The 23,616-nt window shown below is 35.8% G+C and overlaps 2 protein-coding genes across 8 annotated transcripts in view; one reads left to right on the plus strand and one right to left on the minus strand.

Moving 5' to 3' along the window:
* LOC139974211 (putative methyltransferase DDB_G0268948) overlaps positions 1 to 4,202 on the plus strand; it is a 17,178-nt gene extending 12,976 nt beyond the window's left edge. The window contains exons 2-6 of the mRNA XM_071981206.1: positions 568 to 722; positions 1,054 to 1,294; positions 1,750 to 1,841; positions 2,137 to 2,265; positions 3,021 to 4,202. Of these exons, the coding sequence (XP_071837307.1) occupies positions 568 to 722; positions 1,054 to 1,294; positions 1,750 to 1,841; positions 2,137 to 2,265; positions 3,021 to 3,135 (732 nt within the window). The 3' untranslated portion in view covers positions 3,136 to 4,202. The remainder of the gene's footprint in view (positions 1 to 567; positions 723 to 1,053; positions 1,295 to 1,749; positions 1,842 to 2,136; positions 2,266 to 3,020) is intronic.
* On the minus strand, positions 3,306 to 23,425 carry LOC139974206 (uncharacterized). Of its 7 annotated transcripts, none has more exons than XM_071981182.1 (14): positions 23,085 to 23,425; positions 20,743 to 20,854; positions 20,290 to 20,434; positions 19,467 to 19,656; positions 18,973 to 19,080; positions 17,917 to 18,024; positions 16,839 to 16,946; positions 15,779 to 15,886; positions 14,695 to 14,802; positions 13,646 to 13,753; positions 12,581 to 12,688; positions 9,503 to 11,981; positions 9,093 to 9,167; positions 3,306 to 8,853 (listed from the first exon to the last, which is right to left on the minus strand). In XM_071981182.1, the coding sequence occupies exons 2-14, from the start codon at positions 20,852 to 20,854 to the stop codon at positions 8,534 to 8,536; spliced, it is 4,077 nt and encodes a 1,358-aa protein (XP_071837283.1). In that variant the 5' UTR covers positions 23,085 to 23,425; the 3' UTR covers positions 3,306 to 8,533. The 7 variants fall into 7 exon arrangements, with proteins under 7 accessions (XP_071837283.1, XP_071837282.1, XP_071837287.1 ...); XM_071981181.1 differs by lacking the exon at positions 23,085 to 23,425 and adding an exon at positions 22,091 to 22,999; XM_071981186.1 differs by lacking the exons at positions 18,973 to 19,080; positions 23,085 to 23,425 and adding an exon at positions 22,091 to 22,999.
* Positions 23,426 to 23,616: the final 191 nt, after the last annotated feature.

The raw sequence follows: 23,616 nt of genomic DNA on the forward strand, positions 1-23,616 counted from the left end.
AAACTAATAATTAAAATGAATTCCCCTGGGAGTGGAAGAATTCTTAACATTAATTTATTAATTTAACTGCTTCAGCCGTTGACAGTGAATTTAATTAAAGCTTAACCAATTATTTTATCTTTCTGCATTGATTTATTCTCATTTGTGTCCTTCTACTCTTCCAGTTTAGTTTCATAAACAGGGTAACAATGTTTCTCGTTTGCAAGACAGTAAATAACGTATCTTGAGCTGCTTAGTTCATATGCGTGTATTTATCGTATCGCACCGTGCCAGGTATTATATCAAAGTTGACGCATTTTCGGTTTGTCGCGGAGATGTAGCTAAAGTTATGTATCTAAAGTAACTGTTTTCTATCAACTTGCCAAAGAGGTGACGATATAGCAATTCACCTGCGTATCAGATTCATTTAACATTAATTGTTTATAAGCGTACCCTTATTCCGTTCCAGTCATGTGTCTCTGATCTACAACATCGCCAAACATTGGAATCAAACCTGACCAGGGTTGATAGACTTTGGCTTGATATCCAACATGTTATTTTTTTATTAATTAATATTTTTTATTGAAGGCACCTTTTGGCACTGCGGTAGATGTCGGGTGTGGCACGGGTCAGGGTACGCGTATTTTGACCTCTCATTTCCAAAAAGTGATCGGCCTTGACATCAGTGATGCCATGCTAAGGGAAGCCGAAATTGCAACAAATAGCACTAACGTGGAATACAGGTATAAGAATACTTATTAATCAATAGTCAAAAGTCTGATGGTGTCTGTTCTTATCTTACCGCATGTTAACCAAGTAAATCCCAATTTGCGGTGTACATCAACATCCAAAAATTAATGTTTGGTCATGTGCACATTTATTTACGACATTAAAACCTCGAACGATGGAAAGTGTCTTCTTAAAAAGATTCATCAAGGTGAGATGATTGGTGGTTGACTGGATTACGATCCTATAACAAAAAATCTCTTCTTCATTTAGTTCTTTTATTTTGGTTGGTCGATCGCTAGATTAATTGATTGATTTTTGGATTGACTGATCATTATTTCAATATAGGAACTCTAGAGCTGAAGATATGCAGTTTCTCGCCGACGAATCAGTAGACCTTATTAACGTAGCGTCAGCAATGCATTGGTTGGATGCCCCGATATTTCTGAAGGAGGTTAACCGAGTCCTGAGACCGGGAGGATGTTGTGCCTACATTGGCCCTAAATCTTCCAAGTGCCGTGATTTAAAACTTGATGATGACGTAGGGAAGGAAGACGTGAGTCGGAGGATTTGTAATTTGTTTCATGAGGTAAGGCAACTGAAGTGATTGCACGTCACGCATTCTAGATCTACTGAGAACAAGCAAGCTTATACGGTTCACTAATCAGGCCAAACCCCGTACAATTCCAATTACTTCCCCCCCCCCCCGCCACCCAACACCCCGGCTCCTATTCGCCAAGTGTGTACGTCGACACCATAGATCGATTTTTGACGTTTGTGCATCACTTCTATAATGAATCCGTCTCGAAATGTTTATTCATCTCTAAGATGATTCAATCCATGTTTTAAAAAAAATATTTGGTGTTGTGAAAATAATACTATTTAACCTTTAAATAACCTTCGATATCAGATAACACTGGACCGTATCGTTCTTATTCTTATAATAATAAAGCCAACTATTAATCGATCGTTCTTTTCCAATTTTATCAAATACTCTCTCCTTTTCTCTCTCTCTCTCTCTCTCTCTCTCTCAATTGGTTGCAGTTTTGTGGTGAATGTTTCGGAGAATTCAACCAAGTTTTCAGCAACCTGGACGAAGATTACCCCACACATCCCGGATATACAGATGTTACGAAGTAATTATTGTTACGTTAATTGTGTATGATATTATTGCTATATATTATCAGTTTCAAATGTACGCTTTGTTGCTATCTGTAATGTAACAGCTACATGTCAGTGAAATGGGTCAGTTTGGTACCCTTCCAAATTGCCCATTTGGAGTTCCTGTAAACTTGGATATCATTTATGACTCCCCTCCCCCCCCCCTCCCCCCTCCCCACCCTTTCTTATCCAACCTGCAAGAAAGATTGCATGACAAGCAAAACAACTGTATAACCCATAGTATATACTATTATCATTTCTGTTAAATAGGTTCGATACGAAATCTGTTACCGTAGGAGACCTAAATCACATTTTGGGACTGATGAGTTCTTTGGGAAGTTATCAGAAAATACGCAATCGACCGGAAAAAGCTGGTATGCTGGAAAGATATCAAAAAATGTGAGTATGAACTTAGAAAATGTAAGAAACATACTCACGATCATCATTAAGATTATTCTTTACTTTTATATAAGGAATGTGGAAGAGAGCGTCCAGGAATGTACTTAGTTTTCAATAAACAATATAAAAACTAGTTTCTAAACATCGACGGGCGTTCGGAGGCATCATTAACAAAATGCATTCAGAATTATTCATAGACCAAAGTCTTCACATGTTACCTTCCTTACATCTTAACTATTTCACATTAGTGGACTAACTTAGGTCTGGCGATCGGATAGTTCTAGAATGCTCAAAGCGATAGGGGTTTCTACTAGACTATATAAGCTCCTTATCAAAGGCCGCATTTGTCAGTGGGTCAGGATTTGGGGCCTTATTCAGATAATGAATAATGCGCAGGGTCCAGGTCACTGTCCAGGTCACTGCTCATTTGTTGTGTTTAAGTCTTCACATGTTACCTTCCTTACATCTTAACTATTTCACATTAGTGGACTAACTTAGGTCTGGCGATCGGATAGTTCTAGAATGCTCAAAGCGATAGGGGTTTCTACTAGACTATATAAGCTCCTTATCAAAGGCCGCATTTGTCAGTGGGTCAGGATTTGGGGCCTTATTCAGATAATGAATAATGCGCGGGGTCCAGGTCACTGTCCAGCCCTCTCATTATTTGTGTTTAATGTAAGCCCTTCCAAAATAAGACATTAAGCAACCCTGTCAAAATTAAATTCGTTAATTCACAGCTTTCATTTTATTTTCAGGTACCAAGATGCACTACGCACTGTGTCATCTGCTCCCGCTAGTGTGAAAATACAAGTCATTTTTCCTATGGTAGTCACTCTTTCGCGAAAACCGTACCACTTCAAGTCCCTCTGAGAATGCTACTACTATCGACTATCGTGCGACCACATGTTGGAATTTAATGTATTCTTACGAAAGTTGCGATTAGCCTTGTCAATCATTGCAGGTTATCTCGACGTGATATTGTTGATTTAATATAGTGTAGTTTGCCTATTTTTGGTTTGTCTTTTTTTTTGGGGGGGGGGGGGCTCCTTTGTTGTTGTTTACAATATCGACTTCACTTACAAGAATGTAGAATTTGAAAGTTTGTAAGCAAATAATTTCTGTAAATTATGTAGGCTAATAGTTCATAATCATACCCCGCATCGAAAGAGTGTGTACAAATCGAATCAGTGGGCCCAATAATCATGTCACGTTTACGTTTGCATTTTCTTTTCAGCTTCCAAACATGACACGGGTTACCCGAATGGTATCCAACATGTCTCTATGTAGGCCTACATTTGTGTCGCATCTCTTAATTAGTACAAGGTAGAGAAAGGTTTTCATCTACCGTAGCAGCTTTGTTAAATTTTCAGACTAAGTTTTCAAACAAAGTTTTGAAGAATTTCAAGCTTTGTAGGTTGTTTTTCAAATAGAAATATTAAGTAAAACAGTTCTGTTGTATGCAAGATATATCAAACTGGCATGTACCGGGGCCAACACTAATGTGCTTATACTATTCTGGGTGTTAGTATGGCGGCCGCATAATTGAACTAATTCAATAAACTTTATTATTTTCTACATCATGATAATATACATTAATTTTCTGTTGTATGCAAGATATATCAAACTGGCATGTATCGGGGCCAACACTAATGTGCTTATAATATTCTGGGTGTTAGTATGGCGGCCGCATAATTGAACTAATTCAATAAACTTTATTATTTTCTACATCATGATAATATACATTAATTTTCTGTTGTATGCAAGATATATCAAACTGGCATGTATCGGGGCCAACACTAATGTGCTTATAATATTCTGGGTGTTAGTATGGCGGCCGCATAATTGAACTATATATATAATTCAATAAACTTTACTATTTTCTACATCATGATAATATACATTAATTGAAATGAGAGAATAAATTGTCATTAAACCGTTTCATCCTTTTAAATTAATCGGTTATCTACGGTCTCGAAGATACGATTTCTACCATCAGGGGTGGATTGGCAAACCGGTAGAAACCTTTGCGCCGTTGGGTCCCGTCTTCCCTTGGTCGACAAAGACACTAGTCAGTCGTCCAATGATCTGGTTGTTTCAAAGGGGTTGCGCCGCCGGTAAGATCACATAGCCCCAATCCGGCCTTGCCTACCATTTACTAAACTCCTGGACAATATATCTACTATGCAGTCTGTCGTATAGTTAGCAAACTACAAACTTACGCATTAACCAGAATGCAAAATGCATTGAGGTTTCGATGACTTCTGCTTGTTAGTATAACCATAACTAGCTGTTGCAATAACACTATGGCATGCTAACACAGGTCAGTCTACTGTACGTGGTTATACACACCTCCATCAAAAGCAATAGGGTTCTTGTACTCAATGTTATGAATCCACACACCAAGTATTACAAAACAAAACCAAATCTCTAATAACTTCGCACATTAGGGTTGCAGAGGAGTCCACTTATGGACAAGTTAGATTGGAATATGCCCACGAAACTTCAAAGAATCAACTTGAAAGAAGCTAATACAGGTCACTGGAGGTCAACCTGAGGTCAAAGGTCACCAAATGCAGCTCGACTATTGTATTACAATACCGTAACTCTCAACCCTGTCAGTGGTAGTTTCACAAGTTATCGGGAAAAAACACGTTTTGACCCATAAATGACCTTTGGTGACCTTGGATCACATCACGGTTATTTTTGAAAATGTGTCCCTACTTCATTCACAACTTGTCCTAATATACCAGCCATGTCAGACTTCGTGACTAGAAGTTGTTGCAAAAATTAGCATAAGTTGGGAGTTTTTTGCACTTAATCAACCTTGAATGACTTAATGGTTTTTATCAAAAATGTTCCTCTTGATGATGTGCACTCTGTCCTAAAATGCCAACCTTGATGGACATTTGGTTCTCACGTTATTGCAAAAATACTATTTTTTGACCCCTAATTGACCTTTGTTGACCTTGGATCATATTACCGTTACGTTTTGAAACGATCCTTTACCCCATTCACAACTAGTCCCAAAATATCAACCATGTCAGACCCTGTCAGTGGTAGTTTCACAAGTTATTAAGGAAAAAAAACACATTTTGACCCATAAATGGTCACCTTTGGTGACCTTGGATCACATCACGGTTATTTTTGGAAATGTGTCCCTACTCCATTCACAACTTGTCCTAATATACCAGCCATGTCAGACTTCGTGACTAGAAGTTGTTGCAAAAATTAGCATAAGCTGGCAGTTTTTTGCACATAATCAACCTTGAATGACCTTGGATGACCTGATCGTTTTTATCAAAATGTTTCTCTTGATAAGGTGCACTCTGTCCTAAAATTTGTTTGGCCTACAATGTACACACATAATGTTATTGCTAGAAATGTATCAAAACCAACCTTTGGCCCCTCATAACTTGAGAACTGGGTGTCGGATTGAAGCGGGAGTTGGTTTCCTATATTCAGCACAAAAAGCTCTATCATATGTCAACAAATTTTTAGACTTATCTTTGTTCTGTTTTGTTTTGCCCCGTATCTCCTAAAATGAGCATATTTTTTAAGATTTGACCTTTGACCTTTTGACCTCGCGGTCAGATGTAGTTTGACACTCTGATTCCAAAAAGCAACATGACAAGCCTGTGCGACCATCCTAACTGTACTTATTAAAAAACAAAAACTTTGACCTCTGATAACTTCGCACACGAAGGTCGCACAGGGGTCAACTATGGACCATTTTGATCGGAAGGTACTTTTGAGATCCGATTTTGGTCACGAAAATTCAAATAACCCCAAAAACTGATAAAGGTCACCAGAGGTCAACATGAGGTCAAAGGTCACCTGGATGCGGGTCGACTCCTGGATTACAATAGCGTAACTCCCAACCTTGACGGACATTTGGTTCTCAAGTTATTGCAAAAATACTAGTTTTTGACCCCTGATTGACCTTTGTTGACCTTGGATCACATGACCGTTATGTTTTGAAATGATCCCTTACCCCATTCACAACTAGTCCCAAAATATCAACCATGTCGGACCCTTTCAATGGGAGTTATTGCTTGTTTTAATATTTTGGTTTTTGGCCTCTAACTGACCTTTGGTGACCTTCACAGGCACCCCAAAAAATAGGGCACATCTACTCAATGTGGCACTCATATACACCAAATATTAGATTGGTCCAAGCTTCCCTACTTGAGATACCGTGTTTACAAGCCAGGCGTCACACACACACACACACACACACGCACACATACCTGCCTTGCATACCATTGGAGGACATTGACAAGGGACCATCTTTCGAGGACACTATGTTAGGGGTGAAGTAGCCTTAAAGCAAAGAAACACGTTTCAGTTTATGTCATTGACCAGTCATCTATAACTTCTTGGAAACCATCTGTCGTTTGTTCTTTGAAGTGACATCTTCTATACATGTGAGAACCACACACATTATATCTGGTTGTTCTATGCATCTAAGGACGTTCTGCGTATATCCAGAACTGTTAGTCATTAGAGGACAATGTATGTATGAATATGATTGCTATTCTTTTGAGGACAGCTTATGCATGATGTAATGTTTAAGTTGGTTTATTAGTAAACATTAAATTGCTCATTGTGACCACTATGGTCTAACCTCAAGAGTCTTAGCTCCGCATATTTTACCCCCAGTTGGTATCTAGAGTGTATGTACATCTGAGGAGGATGGGATAAGGGTTGCAGAGATGGACACAAGCAGAAGTCAATGTATTCTTTGGACACCAAATTTCCCAATCTTTGGTTGTAGAAAAAACCTTTATAGATGTGCTTTAGGCCGATCAACTTTTTTCAAGCAAGGGCTCAAGTGAGGTTATTGCCAAAACTGCAAGACTTTTCAAAATACGTTTAGTTTCCACTAGTTCTATAAATGTATTTTTTTTAGGGTTGGTTAGGAGGCTGATGGAAGGGAAAGGTGACATATTATGTCATACATAACATTATGATCATTAATAAACAATATATAAACTGACAGAAAAGTAACATATTTCTGTTATGGCACCTTTATTGAAAAACCTTTGCAACCAAAACAAAATTAACAACTGCTAACTGATGAAGAATAAAATGCCAGTTACTTATCTGTAAAAAGCTAAATATTAATTAACAGTAACTTATTGTAGCCACATTTCCAAGCTAATAACCATAGACATTCTTGAGGTACTCTGTTTTCTAATTTGTCAAAAAGATTAAAAAAAAAGAATCTATACCCAATTTTACATATTATGTTTTGAAAATCAGGTATGATTATCGTTGATTTCACTTCGTTTTTTATAACTAATTAACAACCACTATTATTTTTATATAAGCAGAAAGGCTACACCAGTAAGCAGCGAAGTGAGATATTATTTAATTGGTGGAAATAAGAAACAGGCATTTACCATGCAGCCTTCAAATTTCTCATAACTAAATGATCCTTTTAATGAGAATTAAAAAGAAAGATCAGAGAAATACTTGCAAGCAAGCTGAACAAACTTCAATTGAATGTCAGAAGGGATAAACAATCATACTCATATTGTTCGCTTTTTGGCGAAAAAATAACGGTCGTAACGGAATGATTATTTTTAAGACGAAGTGAAAGTGACTAATAAATTGTCTTTTGCATGTTTCGATAATAGATTTTAAACTGAAAAGTCAAACTGTAAGATTACCAATGTCTAGTCCACTCTTTTGACGCTTATTCGCAATGGCTTATTATTTCCCTAACAAGAATTTCATCTTTCAACGTATTGTGAAAACAAAGCACCAAATGCGGCCTTGTCCTAACACGAACATTGGACTACAGTACAGTGCACTGCTACTATTGTTAACACAATACTGTTAACAACACATATACAAATGCATTTCGCAACTAAAATATTATATGAAAATTTAACGTTGAATTTTTGGTCGTAACAATAGGTTATACTGCATTTAGTTTGACGCAAGCATATTTTTGGTATGGTTGTGAAAAACGCCAACTAAAAACGTGAACCTTTATCAACTTATATTAGAAAATGAAGAAATTCTAAGAAACACCTTCAACTTATACTTCATGAGCTTAAAACAAAGAAGAACAGTTACAACAAGAACATCTGGAACAACAAATTCTGAACCTTCCACCCCTCCCTTAAGCCCTGATAAACTTCCAAAATCCTTAATTACTCTGCCAGAATTAAATGATAGAAACACATAAACACAAGACTTTTAGTTACATACATAACTGAAACATGTCTTTTAACACTTTAACTTACAAATTTGACAGATATTATCGCTTCCTTTTATTAGCTTGAATGGCACTATAAACTTTATACTTGATGTTTTTCCAAGTTTTATCATCTAGAAGTGGTGCCAGAGATTTCTTACATTTGTCGCATTCATCTTTTCGAGGCACACGGCCTAACCTAATGTGCTTGTCAAAATAATCTTGGACAGCATCTGATTCTTTGTTACCCCAATGTGACTTTTTGTTTACTACAACTCTTTGCTCTGATTGATCTGGTTTTCTAACTGAAAGGTTACTGTGACTTCTTGCCTGGAGACTGCTCCTCTTCTTACTTTCATTACACGTTTTTGCAAGGATTGATGCTGGAATGAAGAAAAGGAAATAAGCCATGAAGTGCATAGAACAAAATGCAAGAAACTACCATTAAAAAATAAGAACAAGAATATCAAACATGGTTCCCCATTTAGAAAGAGATATAACTATAAATTAACATATGACAAGTTTTTCTGAAGTATCTAGTAATACAAAGTCTTGGTTGCAACAAGATGTGTCTCAAATGTGCAACTCTGTCTAATAATATATGCCAGTTTACTTGATGTACCTCCTGTATTGATTTCATCAGGTAAATCATCTTCCTCATCTTCGTCAACCAGCTCTTCTTCACTAGTACATGGATCTGACCGAAGAAAGTAAATAAACAAAGGAAAAAATTGACTATAAGAAATAAGCGTAACAAAATTAAGTGCTTACGAGGTAGGAATATTCACAGAAGAAATTTGAGAAATAAACAAGACTAGCTAGGTGACCTGAAAGACTACTAAGTTTTAAATACAACTTGTTTGTTACTCGTAAATAGCTCATTTTGATGCCATCGGGTTTCGAGTTAAAAAATGTTTGCAATTGAAAATCTGTTTAACCATCCATGTTACTCATATTGTAAATTTATCACATAAGACAATAACTTCAATTTATCATAAAACTTTAAAATACAAAACAATTAAAAACACTTACCATCCAAAGAGACCTCAATTTCAGAAAGTTTCTTATCTCTGAAGTTGTTTGAATTTCCCTTCTCCATCGCCAACAAGAGCCTTGCTACCTTTGTCATCTGCAGTGTGTCGTCAGGGAGGCGATAATACTCGCGATGAACTCTAATATCGTGACCTAAAAAGTTGGCAAGAATGTCCAGTTCATGGCGTTTGAGACAAAAGAGTTGAGAAACTGTTGCAATATGTTTTCGAAGCTTTGTTGATGTTAGTGCAGAAGGGCATTTGGCTCCACTCTCTAAAGCCATTTTGCTAAGGCAATCAGATCCCCGTAGTGGAGTTTTTGAACCCAATGTTGGCCTGGCAAACATATAGCGATTGGTTGAAGACACTCCAACAGATGAACGAGTCTCTACAAGGGTATCGGCAGCCTCTTTCATTTCAGATGTTAGCAGAATGGGGACTTTTCTGCCTCTTTTCCCTTTAGTCTCGACTCTAGAAAGCTGTTGACACAGTTTTTTCTCCCATTCAGTAAGATCCTCAAGGATATCCTCATTAGTGTGAGTATTGCATCTTTGGTAATCTTCCAGAGGCATGCGCTGTACTTCTCCACTCCTCCTTCTATTAAATAGGATAATTTTAGCCATTGTTGCTGTAGCTAGTGAGTACCATGCCAGTTTATCCGGATCTGTTGACAATCTCTTGGTGCTTTCCGTAATTTTCACATTGAGGTGTTTGTGAAGGTTGACTACATCTTCAGACAAAGGTAATATTGTGGGCTTATTCCACTTCCTTTGATACAATGTAGATAATGCATGTGAAGAAACACTGTCTGCCCACTCTAAGTTGCAAAGTTCTTCAAATCTCTCTGCATAATCTTTCAGTTCTCCATCTTCCAATTTGATGCCTGCCACCTTTTGTATTGCTGCACATTTTTTTAGGGAATGGCCTAACTTCAGTGCAAGGGATGGTATCTGGTACTGTTGAGTGGATGAGTTGTAAACTGCACACTTGCGAACAGCCTCAACTACTTTGTCAAAGCATGATGGTCGTATGCATTCTGCAAGGGTCTTTAAACTTGGATCAACTTCCTGAATATTCTTCAGTAGGCGACCCACCTCCCGCATTTTCTGACTGACATACTGTCCATTGTGTGAATCTGTTCCAAGCTTTGCAAACAATCGTTGTCCCAATGTTAAAATCATTTCATCATTTCGACAAATAATGCTTATGTTATCCCGACGCATAATTCCAATGACTTTTACCTTGAACTGTTCATCAACCTTGGTAGCCAGTGGGAGCAACAATGAACATCTAGACCTTAATCCGTTATTTCTTCCACTGTGGCTTTGTTTCGCTGGACACTTTTTTGTGTGTTTCCACATATCTCCATCATAAAAGTAACCAAAACAGTTTTCACATGGAAGGTATCTTTCAAAAGGAACACTGAAGGGTGGCCTCTTGTAGGGAATAAGAATGCCTGTCCCTGAGTTTAGTACTTCGATGTTGTGTGAATGATTACCTTTATTGGTCAAAATTTGTAGCAATTCCTTTCTTTCCTTTGAATTCTTGCTGAAGCTGAATGCTTCTTGTACCTCTGGTTCATGTGCATGCATAGACTGGAAATGTCTTCCCAGTTTTGCCTTTTGTTCCATACAAAAAACACAGAACTGGTGTTTATCCCATTTTCTAGCAAATCCATTACTGCTTGTCATGACAGTCACCCGAGGTATCTTCTTGAATCTAGTTTCACTGGTAGTTGAAGAAACTGCACAACTCGATTCAGGTGTCTTGCTTGACACTTTGCATTCAGCATTCTGCAGTCTCAATTTAGATGATGAGCTAGAAGTAGAGTGGACAATGTTTCCACCTGCTTCTGAATCACTTGCCGATGACCTCATGTCAACATTCCGTTTCAGACTTGTTCCTGGTCCTTTCCTTTTTTGAGTATCCATTTCACTGTTGCTCTCCGGTGACATCTGCTCATCACTGCTGCTTTCTGTTGGGAGGTAATCACTACAATGTTCATTATTTTCATCACTGCTGTCCGATGAATCTGTATAACTGACAGATTCTTCTTTTTCTAATGCAAATATCACTTTTTTCTGGTTACATTTTCTGTTTTTACCATGTCTTTGCTGTTGATTTTGATTGTGATCAGTAGTTGATACTATGGTGTGCTCGACATCAGATTTTGACGGATGCTCCTTGATGCAAACTGCACCATGACTTCTCATTTTAGGGGAAGGAAGGGGAATCATATATTCTGAACTATTTGTAGAATCTTCTGAATCGCAAACATATGACATTTGGTCATCATTCCATTCCTGCTCTTTATCTTGAGTGTTGTCCGATGCTTCACTAGTCTGAGATGAAACTTCATTGTCACTACCATTTTCTCCTTTATCATCTCCTCCACTGCTGACATCTTTGTGTGTGTCTTTACACCATGGGAACAAATCGATGTCTTCAAATGGATTATAGCTATCATCACTTTCATTATCCTAAATAGGGAAGAAGTAACAGATGTTGTAAAGACCTTTCCAATAAATCAAGACAACAACCTAAATCAGATTTTGGATGTTTGAGTTGACGGAACTATGAATGTTCCTCCTTTAAAAAGTGCATGTTTGAACAAAATTTTACAGAATTAAAAAGTTTTGTATTTAAATAAATATGTTTAAGTACCAAAAGTATGTATCAGTCTGCACAGTGGATGATACACTTTGTAAGAGTTACGCAACTAAAATGAATTATGCCAGTGAAAACATTTATTTGCAAGGAATGCTGCCTGGTCAATAAAGAAGATGTATGTATGTATATGTGATCTTCCCGCAAGCAGGAACTCGCGAAAGAAGCCATGGAGGCTTGTAGACTCGCAAGCTGACCGAAGCCAATCTCTCGGCACACATCCATTTAACGTCCATGTCAGGAAGTTGTTATTGAACAACACCCTTGCCAGACGACACACATTGCTGTCGGCGGGGAATCGAACCGGGGATCTCATGACTGGGAGACGCCGGCGTTAACCACTAGGCTATACACTTCGCCGATATATTTATCTTCTAATATTTTATCTATAATAACAGGGCCTATTTCTTACCTTGGCAATCTGTGTGGTGCATTCTGATTCCCCAGGTGCTCTCTCTGGCTCATTATCGGTGTTGCATTCTCTCAAAACTTCAGGTGGCTTGTTTTGATTTGTTTGTTTCTAAGAAGATTAAAAATCACATTTCAATGGCAATACTTAAGTATTTGAAATGATATAAGCATCTCAGAAGTGAATCTCAAATTACAAATATTTCATGGTTAGTAAAGTCAGTAGTCGTTATCAACTATACTAGTGAGAACATTCCACACAATATCATCATAAAAAGAATCCTTTTAGAAAAGGGTTTAAACGACATGAATGTACCCTTCAATGCAAACAGTTAGGTTCTTTTCACAGAACCAAGAGTTTGGATTATATCTTCAAAGAAAAAACAAGCCTACATCAAACAATACATGAATGAAGCCTGGTCAATACACAATGATACTTGACTATTCTTTAGAGGACCAAGTACACATAGTACTGGGTAATATTGTATATCACATGAAATCATACATTAAAACACAAACTTATATCAATCTTTGCAGTTGACAATAAATATCTCTGAAATACTGTGCCTTACTAATGTAACAAAACTAGTATATATCATTCTACACATTGAACCGTAATTACTATACAAGTATTAACAATGCAATTGTGTCAGGGCTACAAAACTGAGATGTACTATACCAGTGAGAACATTAACTAGCAACATTTCTATTAATTGCAAATATCAATCAAGATACATAGTCAGGACATCTACTTCAATGTAAATCACTGAACATCTATCAAAGGGATGAAAAATCAAACCATTGGGCTATTTTTTATTTCAAACTCTGACGTGTCAAGTCTTCACATGTGTGCTATAAAGTTGGCTATTCCTTAGAGGACATCATTGTACAAACTACTGCAACAGTGGTTCAGGTGATAATGACATCTAACCTATAATGCTAATGGTTTGTATATACTTACTGGTTCAATGATATTTCACCAGTATTAAATCATCTGGTTTGTTAAACATAAACTTGATGATATTTATCTAAGATTGATGAATATATAATAACATGGCCTATTTCTTACCTTGGCAATCTGTGTGGTGCAATTTGATTCTACATGTGCTCTCTCTGGCTCATTATCAGTGTTGCATTCTCCCAAAACTTCAGGTGGCTTGTTTTGATTTGTGTTTTTCTAAGAAGATTAAAAATCACATTTCAATGATAACATTTTTGGCATTTGAAGTGATATAGCTTCTCAGAACTAAATCTCAAATTACAAATATTTCATGGTTAGTAAATTCAGTAGTCGTTATCAACTATACTATTGAGATCATTTCATCATAAAAGCATCACTTTAGAAATGGGTTTTAACTGCATGAATCTCCCCTTCAATGCAAACAATAAGGTTCTTTTCCCAGGACTAAGAGTTTATTATATCTTCAAAAAGAAATCGAGTCTACATCAAACAATACATGAATGAAGCCTGGTCAATACACAATGATACTTGACTATTCTTTAGAGGACCAAGTACACATAGTACTGGGTAATATTGTATATCACATGAAATCATACATTAAAACACAAACTTATATCAATCTTTGCGGTTGACAATAAAAATCTCTGCATATTGTGCCATACTAATGTAACAAACTAGTATATATCATTCTTCACATTGAACGTAATAACCATACAAGCATTAACAATGCAATTGTGTCAGGGTTAACACAACTGAGATGTACTATACCAGTGAGAACATTTACTAGCAACATTTCTTTTAATTGCAAATATCAATCAGGATACATAGTCAGGACATCTACTTCAATGTAAATCACTGAACATCTATCAAAGGGATTAAAAATCAAACCATTGGGCTATTTTTTATTTCAAACTCTGGCATGTCAAGTCTTCACATGTGTGCTATAGAGTTGGCTATTCCTTAGAGGACATCATTGTACAAACTACTGCAACAGTGGTACAGGTGATAATGACATCTAACCTATAATGCTAATGGTTTGGATATACTTATTGGTTCAATGATATTTCACCAGTATTTAATCATCTGGTTTGTTAAACATAAACTTGACGATATTTATCTAAGATTGATGCATATATAATAACATGGCCTATTTTTACCTTGACAATCTGTGTGGTGCATTCTGATTCCCCAGGTGCTCTCTCTGGCTCATTATCAGTGTTGCATTCTCTCAAAACTTCAGGTGGCTTGTTTTGATTTGTGTTTTTCTAAGAAGATTAAAAATCACATTTCAATGATAACACTATTGGCATTTGAATTGCTATTAGGTTTTCAGAACTAAATCTCAAATTACAAATATTTCATTATTACTTAGTAAAGTCAGTAGTCGTTATCAACTATACTAGTGAGAACATTCCACACAATATCATCATAAAAGCCTCTCTTTAGAAATGGGTTTAAACTACCTGAAAGTACTTTTCAATACAACAGTTAGGTCCTTTTTACAGAACCAAGAGTTTTGATTATATCTTCAAAGAGAAAACAAGCCTCCATCAAACAATACATGAGTGAAGCCTGGTCAATACACATTGTGTATTGACCAAAATGATACTTAACTATTCTTTAGAGGACCAAGTACACATAGTACTGGGTAATATTGTATATCACATGAAATCATACATTAAAACACAAACTTATATCAATCTTTTCAGTTGACAATAAATATCTCTGCATATTGTGCCTTACTAATGTAACAAACTAGTATATATCATTATACACATTGAACCTTAATAACCATATAAGCATTAACAATGCAATTGTGTCAGGGCTAACATAATTGAGATGTACTATACCAGTGAGAACATTAACTAGCAACATTTCTATTAATTGCAAATATCAATCAGGATACATAGTCTGGACATCTACTTCAATGTAAATCACTGAACATCTATCAAAGGGATGAAAAATCAAACCATTGGGCATATTTTTTCTTTCAAACTCTGGCATGTCAAGTCTTCACATGTGTGCTATAAAGTTGGCTATTCCTTAGAGGACATCATTGTACAAACTACTGCAGCAGTGCTACAGGTGATAATGACATCTAACCTATAATGCTAATGGTTTGTATATACTTATTGGTTCAATGATATTTTACCAGTATTAAATCATCTGGTTTGCTAAACAAAAACTTGATGATATTTATCTAAGTTTGATGTATATATAATAACATGGCCTATTTCTTACCTTGGCAATCTGTGTGGTGCATTCTGATTCCACAGGTGCTCTCTCTGGCTCATTATCAGTGTTGCATTCTCTCAAAACTTCAGGTGGCTTGTTTTGATTTGTTTGTTTCTAAAAGATTAAAAATCACATTTCAATGACAATACTTAAGTATTTGAAAAGATATAAGCATCTCAGAACTGAGTCTCAAATTACAAATATTTCATGGTTAATAAAGTCAGTAGTCGTTATCAACTATACTAGTGAGAAAATTCCACAAAATATCATCATAAAAGCCTCTCTTTAGAAATGGGTTTAAACTACATGAACGTACTTTTCAATGCAACAGTTAGGTCTTTTTCACAGAACCAAGAGTTTTGATTATATCTTCAAAGAAAAAACAAGCCTACATCAAACAATACATGAATGAAGCCTGGTCAATACACAATGATACTTGACTATTCTTTAGAGGACCAAGTACACATAGTACTGGGTAATATTGTATATCAGCTGAAATCATACATTAAAACACAAACTTATATCAATCTTTGCGGTTGACAATAAAAATCTCTGCATATTGTGCCTTACTAATGTAACAAACTAGTATATATCATTCTTCACATTGAACCGTAATAGCCATACAAGCATTAACAATGCAATTGTGTCAGGGTTAACACAACTGAGATGTACTATACCAGTGAGAACATTTACTAGCAACATTTCTATTAATTGCAAATATCAATCAGGATACATAGTCAGGACATCTACTTCAATGTAAATCATTGAACATCTATCAAAGGGATGAAAAATCAAACCATTGGCCTATTTTTTATTTCAAACTCTGGCATGTCAAGTCTTCACATGTGTGCTATAAAGTTGGCTATTCCTTAGAGGACATCATTGTACAAACTACTGCAACAGTGGTACAGGTGATAATGACATCTAACCTATAATGCTAATGGTTTGGATATACTTATTGGGTCAATGATATTTCACCAGTATTAAATCATCTGGTTTGCTAAACAAACACCTCATGATATTTATCTAAGATTGATGCATATATAATAACATGGCCTATTTTTACCTTGACAATCTGTGTGGTGCATTCTGATTCCCCAGGTGCTCTCTCTGGCTCATTATCAGTGTTGCATTCTCTCAAAACTTCAGGTGGCTTGTTTTGATTTGTGTTTTTCTAAGAAGATTAAAAATCACATTTCAATGATAACATTTTTGGCATTTGAATTGCTATTAGGTTTTCAGAACTAATCTCAAATTACAAATATTTCATTATTACTTAGTAAAGTCAGTAGTCGTTATCAACTATACTTGTGAGAACATTCCACACAATATCATCATAAAAGCCTCTCTTTAGAAATGGGTTTAAACTACCTGAAAGTACTTTTCAATACAACAGTTAGGTCCTTTTTACAGAACCAAGAGTTTTGATTATATCTTCAAAGAAAAAACAAGCATACATCAAACAATACATGAGTGAAGCCTGGTCAATACACATTGTGTATTGACCAAAATGATACTTAACTATTCTTTAGAGGACCAAGTACACATAGTACTGGGTAATATTGTATATCACATGAAATCATACATTAAAACACAAACTTATATCAATCTTTTCAGTTGACAATAAATATCTCTGCATATTGTGCCTTACTAATGTAACAAACTAGTATATATCATTATACACATTGAACCTTAATAACCATATAAGCATTAACAATACAATTGTGTCAGGGCTAACATAATTGAGATGTACTATACCAGTGAGAACATTAACTAGCAACATTTCTATTAATTGCAAATATCAATCAGGATACATAGTCTGGACATCTACTTCAATGTAAATCACTGAACATCTATCAAAGGGATGAAAAATCAAACCATTGGGCATATTTTTTCTTTCAAACTCTGGCATGTCAAGTCTTCACATGTGTGCTATAAAGTTGGCTATTCCTTAGAGGACATCATTGTACAAACTACTGCAGCAATGCTACAGGTGATAATGACATCTAACCTATAATGCTAATGGTTTGTATATACTTACTGGTTCAATGATATTTCACCAGTATTAAATCATCTGGTTTGCTAAACAAAACTTGATGATATTTATCTAAGATTGATGTATAATAATAGGGCCTATTTCTTACCTTGGCAATCTGTGTGGTGCATTCTGATTCCCCAGGTGCTCTCTCTGGCTCATTATCAGTGTTGCATTCTCTCAAAACTTCAGGTGGCTTGTTTTGATTTGTTTGTTTCTAAGAAGATTAAAAATCACATTTCAATGACAATACTTAAGTATTTGAAAAGATATAAGCTTCTCAGAACTGAATCTCAAATTACAAATATTTCATGGTTAATAAAGTCAGTAGTCGTTATCAACTATACTAGTGAGAACATTCCACACAATATCATCATAAAAGCCTCTCTTTAGAAATGGGTTTAAACTACATGAAAGTACTTTTCAATGCAAACAGTTAGGTCCTTTTCACAGAACCAAGAGTTTTGATTATATCTTCAAAGAAAAAACAAGCATACATCAAACAATACATGAATGAAGCCTGGTCAATACACAATGATACTTGACTATTCTTTAGAGGACCAAGTACACATAGTACTGGGTAATATTGTATATCAGCTGAAATCATACATTAAAACACAAACTTATATCAATCTTTGCAGTTGACAATAAATATTTCTGCAATATTGTGCCTTACTAATGTAACAAACTAGTATATATCATTATACACATTGAACCTTAATAACCATATAAGCATTAACAATGCAATTGTGTCAGGGCTAACACAACTGAGATGTACTATACCAGTGAGAACATTTACTAGCAACATTTCTATTAATTGCAAATATCAATCAGGATACATCATCAGGACATCTACTTCAATGCAAATCACTGATCATCCAGCAAAGGGATAAAAAATCAAACCATTGGGCCTATCAAACTCTGACGTGTCAAGTCTTCACATGTGTGCTATAAAGTTGGCTATTCCTTAGAGGACATCATTGTACAAACTACTGCAACAGTGGTTCAGGTGATAATGACATCTAACCTATAATGCTAATGGTTTGGATATACTTACTGGCTCAATGATATTTCACCAGTATTAAATCATCTGGTTTGTTAAACATAAACTTGATGATATTTATCTAACATTGATGTATATATAATAACATGGCCTATTTCTTACCTTGGCAATCTGTGTGGTGCATTCTGATTCCCCAGGTGCTCTCTCTGGCTCATTATCAGTGTTGCATTCTCTCAAAACTTCAGGTGGCTTGTTTTGATTTGTTTTTTTCTAAGAAGATTAAAAATCCTTTTTCAATGATAACACTTTTGGCATTTGAAGTGATATGCTTTCAGAACTAAATCTCAAATTAGAAATATTTCATTGTTACTTAGTAAAGTCAGCAGTCATTATCAACTATACTAGTGAGAACATTCGACACAATATCATCATAAAAGCTTCATTTCAGACAACTCACTTTTAACTACATGAATGTACCCTTCAATGCAAACAGTATTGTAAATGAGCTGAAATCCTTCATTAAAACACTGATTTAAGTTTAGTTTGATATTGCTATTCAGACTGGATGGCGACAGTTGTCGTAACATGTATTTAGGTAAAGCTTTGTTAACAGTTCAATACGATACAAACAAGGAGCAGTTATATCATTGTCCTACCTTCTTCCTCCATCTTGCATCAGGTTGTCCATAATCATATCTGATTTCATTTCCTTTCTTAATCTCTGAATTTGCAAATATGGCCAATTTTGGTTGCTTGTTTATGATAATCTTCTTCACAACAGCATTGGGTTTCTTCCAATCATCATTACAATACTTTCCCTTTCCTGTGCTATGTGTAGCATCAATGCTAGCAATGGAAAAAAGAAGAAAACTTAAATTCTACTTCACCATTCTGCAAACTATGCCCCTCCCCCTCCCCCACCCCTCCCAGAAAAAGAAAACATGTTGATGTTAATTTAGTGTTTTATAGGGTCTAACAACTCAAAATATGTTATTTCAATCACATTTTTGGACACAACACACAGAGACTTCCTAGGATGACACACTCTAATAGCCTATCCTTGACATACATGCAATACCTTATGCTCAAAGGGCTCTTGCTTTTCTTAATTTATTCTGTGTATTGGTAATGAACTCCTCAATGTTCTAAGTAGTCCAACCCTTTTGTGTTCCTAAGATTTTAATAGGGTCATATCAAAACAAAACTTGGCACAGAACATTAAACAACATCAATTGATAAACAATCAGTATACAACACCTCAACATTAATTTGTGCCTAAAGTCAACCTTGATTTAGCAAACTGTGATATTAAGTACTACTTAAGTTGTGAAATGAAGCCTCAATCAATCTCATGAAAAGAATGTCACTCATAACAAAGTCATAATTAACAACATCCTTCCAATTGTTTGAAGAAAAACATGGATCTAATAAACACTTGTAGCTCAACAGTGAAGAAAATGTAGAGTAACTGTTACCTACCACATACTGTCTTGACCACTCTGGAAGAAGAATATGAAAGTAGTGTCCTCCTCTTCCCCCACCTGGTAGGCATGTCTTAACACACCAGAATATTCTAGGAGGAATTCTCCTTTTTCAAAGTCTGCCGTAGCAAATAATCCATACCCTTTAATAATAACAAATGAAGGAAAATGATCACCAACAACTCAATATTAACCCTTTTTGAAAATATAGCAATGATGCTCCTTATATGACATAGTTGCTGACAGTTAAATCAGTGCAAGTTTACACTTCCTTGATCCATTTTATGTGTTGGATGGACTAACCACACGTAACACATTTTGATAATTGAAGCATGCTGTCCAATGTTAAGTCCCACATCACTGCAACAAACTGTGCAGATATTCTAAATGGCAATAAGTTGCATACACTTATCTCAACTAGGTTACAGAAATATGATACCAATTGACTCACCAACTTCTTCTGAAACATATTTCACTTCAAACCCAGAAGGGTCTTTTTTTTTCTTGATGAAATCTGCGTAAGCTGTAGGTTGCTGTTGGTTTTTATTACTTCTTGTCTGCATCTATCAATAAATTTGATAATGTTTTTGTATGGGAGACACTTTCCTGTTCCCTTGCCAAACAAACAATATATATATAGTTCCCAGACATTATGAGATCATAATCTTAAACCTTTTTCATTCCATTAATCTACTAGTTATCTTAATGCATGACACCACCCACACCCAAGCTAACAGTCATGATGTGAATGCTTAACTAACTATTTGATTGATCAATTCAGTTTTCTAAATCAACTGATCATTAATTACTTAAGAATAATTTGAAAAAAAATCTCTATAGGCCACAAAACATGTACTATAAAATCATACAAACTAGTATTCGTTGTCATGTATTCTACTTAGCAAAAACCATAAAACACATATATTAACAAGCATTACAATATTAATAGGCACAACATGCCTATTAATATTACAGTATATATTGTTCCTCTATACGCAACAAACGTTAAAGGAGTTTAGCCTATCACATGTAAATATTGTAGCCTAACATATGCAGCACACACCCATGGAGTAGCCTATATCAGAAACTGTTCAGTAAGAAATGCAGCTCAACATATGCAGTACACATTCAAGAAAGATCCTATGCCTATACACCTTTTAAAGTGGTAGATAATGTAGCCTAACATACATCCAGCACATATACACAAGTAGTCTATATCACATTTTCAGGAACTGTTCAGCCTACAGTATGCTAGGAACTTTTATGTAAGTATTGTAGCCTTACATATGCACTACACTTTAACGAAATAGCATATAACTGTTCAGTGAGTATTGCAGCCTAACATATATGCAGCATGCATTCAAGAAGTAGCCAATACCAATTAGACTATTAAGATTTATGAGATTGATGTGCATGTTATCAAATACCCCTGATACCTGTTTCCTGTGTCGGACTGTGAATATGACCTTCATTTGACAGATTGATGGTTAAATTTGAAGAATGCACTGAAAATGTTCAGTCTACAATGATCAGGAAAAATTGGTCTTTTACATGTCAGTCATGAAGAGGTACTGTTGTGGTACTATGTGGTACTGTCCAACTTCAATTTCAACTATACTTTTATTTCCCTCTTTCAATGATTTCCTTCTGCACTTTCCCTTCTCAATAATGAAGCTATGTTATTAGTAATACATAATACTTGAAGATGGCAGATTGGATCTCCTATTTTGTTACAGTATCTCACACATTTAATTTCAAACTCTATTTAAGCTTTGATTGTAGCTCGGTAAAGAACTAACCAGCAATTGATACTTGTAATACTCCTGTCCGAATACAAACATCGTGAGACAAATTCATCAAACCCCTCCTTTAATTTACTGAGTCCCTTGTAAATTCAGCTAACACTGATGGATCATTTCACTTATTGAGGATAATGATACATGGAGTTCAAGAATTCTTTCTTCACACAGCCAATATCCATTAGGCCTTTCTGTCAATACATCATTTACCAAGTCATTCACCAATATCAGTTGCACAAATGGGCAAAGCAAACGTTGGGAAAGCAAAAACACCAATGAATTAAAATCTTCTCTCTCATATAAGTAGAAATACCAGAAAGAAATCTTTTTATGATCGACTACAGTGATCCTGTCAAGTCCTGCTACAGGTGACTCAGACAAAAGACTGAATTTAATTTTACAGGAGTTGCAATAATCCCAAAGTAATGACAATATGTATGGTTCTGAAAATGTAATAATGCCATAAAATGGCCTGCCTTCATTTACTTCCATGCTATAAGTATAACCTCATTTGCTAACATATCCTACCATTCCTGCATTAGTCTCCTAAAGTCCTAGACAAGCCTAGGCTATAGTTGAACCTTTGCTAAACCTGGTTTGTACAAAGGCCTTAAGTTTTAACATTAGGCCAACGTTTGACCTAGCACCTAATTTAGTTGTTCCTCTGGACACAATGTATTCTCGGATTATTAAATACTGAACAAATAACTTGTGATTCGCGCAGTATACAAAGTCCGCTAAAGCTACTTATTGCTACCACTAAGCTACTGGTTATCCTAGCCTAACCCACTATTACTATACTATTGGTATATACACCATTACAAGTACTATACGCCTATAAGAACAGTCAACACATAACATATGAGTTCATTGAGCACCTCGACAACGAAGCATGTCTTTTGAATATACCAACTTAGAACTAAAATTCCATTGAAATTATCTTTTCTCGTTGATTTCTTATTACTTAAAAGTAAAAAGTAACTTCATAACTTACGATTTCTCACATGGAGGCCCGTCGTCGTACATGAATTCGCGGGAACTTATGCCATTGTGGAAAAAACTCTTTGTAAATGGTGGCGCTAGATACTAAACATTGAAGTGTGTGTACTTTTCATGTTTGGGCTCAAGTGTGTGTAAATCCAATGATCAGGTTAAACCATCCTTTCAAGGACATCGTTCAAATTTCGACAGACGGCTTTTAAGACTTCGAAGAGGCATTAGCACATAAAATATATCGAGGACGTGTGTTTAAGTACTCGGACGTACATGAGGTCCCCGAAGGAAAGGTGTGGTATCATGAGCATGTCCTCGAAGATTCGATAAAGTCAACACACGCACACAGTCTCCGCCTGCATGAATGCATAGGTTACGATTTAATCGAAACCAAAAACCGGCTGATTGTATAGGCCTTATAAAATCATAGAAACGATGTGTGTACATAAACACACTTGTTTAATCAGCCAATCGGCGTAATGTTAACATTAATCTATCGTCACGAAGTGATGTAATACCCCCCCCCCCCCCAT

This window comes from Apostichopus japonicus, chromosome 9 (genome assembly GCF_037975245.1).
Source record: "Apostichopus japonicus isolate 1M-3 chromosome 9, ASM3797524v1, whole genome shotgun sequence".
Taxonomy (NCBI): domain Eukaryota; kingdom Metazoa; phylum Echinodermata; class Holothuroidea; order Aspidochirotida; family Stichopodidae; genus Apostichopus; species Apostichopus japonicus.

Bases quoted from the DNA above. Each gene is read 5' to 3' on its own strand.
- LOC139974206 (XM_071981181.1), bottom strand. From the start codon at position 22,132: ATGTTTGTATTCGGACAGGAGTATTACAAGTATCAATTGCTG. The intron at 14,803-15,778 runs GTAAGAAATAGG...TAATCTTCTTAG, and splicing joins GCACCACACAGATTGCCAAG to AAAAACACAAATCAAAACAA. The intron at 13,754-14,694 runs GTAAAAATAGGC...TAATCTTCTTAG, and splicing joins GCACCACACAGATTGTCAAG to AAAAACACAAATCAAAACAA.